Source organism: Ruditapes philippinarum, unplaced genomic scaffold (assembly GCF_026571515.1).
Source record: "Ruditapes philippinarum isolate M1 unplaced genomic scaffold, ASM2657151v2 ctg5691_1_1_1_1, whole genome shotgun sequence".
Taxonomy (NCBI): Eukaryota; Metazoa; Mollusca; class Bivalvia; order Venerida; family Veneridae; genus Ruditapes; species Ruditapes philippinarum.
Window position 1 is genome coordinate 32,967 of NW_026851815.1, and position 3,016 is coordinate 35,982.

The 3,016-nt window shown below is 32.6% G+C and overlaps 1 protein-coding gene across 1 annotated transcript; it reads left to right on the forward strand.

The window, feature by feature from the left end:
- The first annotated feature begins 444 nt into the window (after positions 1-444).
- On the forward strand, positions 445-1,054 carry LOC132740338 (uncharacterized). Its single transcript, XM_060728220.1, has 2 exons — positions 445-569; positions 829-1,054. Exons 1-2 carry the CDS (start codon positions 445-447, stop codon positions 1,052-1,054), a joined length of 351 nt encoding a protein of 116 aa, XP_060584203.1.
- Positions 1,055-3,016: the final 1,962 nt, after the last annotated feature.

Here is a 3,016-nt window from a genome sequence, read left to right on the forward strand (position 1 = left end):
TTTACAAATATACAATCAAGAAAAAGATGTAGAAATCATTCACCTGCATTCAGGACTTATTCTGCTTAAAGCATTTGGTAAGTAGATGTACGTTGATATGCGATAGTATACAAACAGATAAAGGTCAAATATAACGCTTTGTTTTATTTGAAAATATTAAAGTATGTTATATAAGAATAAGATTAAAATAATTTGTAAAGTTTTAATCATCCGCTTTTGTCATAAAACACCAGATAAATGTTTGCATAACGCACCGTTTAGTTAAAACTTGTTTCGATTACTTCCCCTTGCTTGTGACGTCAGAGATGTACTTCCGAAACGCCGCCATATTGAAACGCTATATATATTGAACTTTCTCAGATAACTTACACTGAATAAAAATTAAACAATATAGATTTTTCTGACGACTCTGATATTATGATGAAGATGTAAATAAGACCTTATATGTATGAGCCAAGAGCTGTAAGGCAGGAGGACCAAAGCGTGTCCGACTCGGACTCTGAGTTTAAAGACAGTTCTGATGATTCATCTATCGGCAATGTTGACGAGTGGATATTGTGTTTAGACTTGTTCTTTTTGTCTTTGATTAATTTTAATCTCACAATCTCTTTTAAAATATAATCTAGTTCGATTTTTGCGATTTACGTATATTAATCCGTTATAGCACCAAATTTTACGACCCCACCCACCTCTGCCAAAGAAAAAATATTGGCTCTCTAGCTTTCTATGCACCCACTTTCAAGAGAACGTCTTCCGATCTGTAAGATTATCTTAATAAATGCCTTTAAAAATTCGAGCTTTTATAGTTATATAAAATATTATTTTCAGGTGTGAATGTGGATGCTGCATGCACATGCCTACAGTCCATGAGAGAAAATGTAGCCGGTCAACAAACATAGTCGATGGAAAGGCAGAAGCAGAATGTGTGCCATGCATCATACTTCACGAGGGGTTCCAGGTGAACTGCTCCAACATTCATGAATTGGAGACCACGTATTATGAATTTATTTACAACAATGGGCCAAGGGAAGAACATCAAGACATTCATGAGTAAGTAAAATAAAATTCAGTGTTAAATAATCTGATTTTGTTTGTTAGAAAGATAAATTATTTCATGAATTTATAAACTTATTTTTACAAACATTTAAATCAATTTTATCTGGTATTTTGTTCATCTTTTCCTGCCAGTAAAAATAAATTTTGAATTTTGAAATGGTGGCACGGTACAGTAGCTCAGTATGTTAGACCTATGACTTGTCACTCCTGAGTTCCTGGGTTTGATCCTAGATAACACCCTTCGGATTTTTCAGTGTTTCCTACCTACCAAGAGGTGTTTGTAAGAAATGCAGGTAATTCTCGCATGTATCAGTGCTATACACAGGGCATGTAAAAATCCAAGGGGACTATTCAATAAGATCTAGGGATTGATTCTGGGATACACTTGTATCTCATAGCTGTCTCTGAAGTCTAGTCATGTCTATGTCCCCTTGAAGCTGTTTGTCATTAATGGAAAACAGATAGATATTTAAAATGTAATGATGAGGTAAAAGTTATTGAAATACACTAGACCAACTTCACACTTTTGCCGGAATTATAATTGATCATTTTTTTGTTTTCCGGTTACCGGCAATTTACAAGATGGATTTATGGGTTACTGCTAAGAAAGTGTAAACGTGTCATTCCTGCATGCGCAGTCAACGCCATTAGGGAACAGTTTCCAGAGGAGTACAGTGGTTTCCGTTACCACCAGTAGTTCAAATGTTCTGTATATAATCAAAAACAAATAATTCTTAGTATTTTTGTATTTGTTTGAATTTTAATCACGCAGGTTTTATCCCCATTAATGATTTTAGTCTTATTATGGTCTATGCATGCTTTCATATATGGTTTATTCTTTATTTAGCACACTTATAGTCCCAAGAAGCTACAGACTTCCAAAGATCACTTCATGAAATCATAAAATGTAGTTTTTAGTTTAACTATTTGAGGAATATGGAGCTATAGTATTCGGCTATGTGCATACTTTGGTTAGGTTTGGGTATGCAAGTTGGTATCTAAACAAAAAAACACATAATTATTCTCTTCCGATTTCTAACATTACGCAGACATGCTTTATATGCAGAAACATAAGTTTATTAAAAAATATGATAGACTTAAAAACTAACCCTAATGATATTATTCAACTGTAATATTTTTTCTATATACATTTATCAATGACATTCACCAGCTGGTCAATTTACATTTATATATTCAGTTGACTGTACAATACAAGAAAATCCTTTTTGTGCCAGGGTCTGTTCAGTTAAAGGTACATTATGCTTCAGAAATCAATATTTTTTTATTCTTTAGATATGTCAAACGTGTGTTAAATTGTGCAAAATATAGTCAATGCATATGGCAAATGAGCATTACTTTGAAAAACTGTAAAATACCGAAAGAATGGTTTTTGGGAAATAAAATTGGTAAATATTCTGAGGCATAATGGGCCTTTTACAATTTGCAAACAAACGTTTAACTCATTCACTCGAAATCATAAAAGGGGGATGTGCTCAGGAACAATTACTATCGTATATAAAGTCGACAGTCATGACCTATTGTTAGAGTTAGATAAAAATTATGCTTGGCATTCCATTGCTATTAATTCTACTGCTTGCAGAGAAAAGATAAACACATATTAAGCACAATACCTTAAATCAAATGACAATAAAGTCAACCCAAGGTAAAAAAATCACCAAGTTATATATCAAAGACAAGTAATGAGCTAAAGAAAAAATACAAACTATTTTTTAGCACCAGTGGCCCCTTATAAGGTATCAAAGTTAAATTTCTTATCATATGAATATCTATTAATACGGCTGACTGGTGGAAAGTGTAAATGACTATTTTGAGATCAGGTGTAAGGCTTATCGTTTTCAATAAATTTCCAAGACATCATAGATTCATTTTTGTTTTGTTTTTAAAGTCATTGTAAATGTATATAATTCCTTTGTAAAGCGCCTTTGAACATTTTATTTTT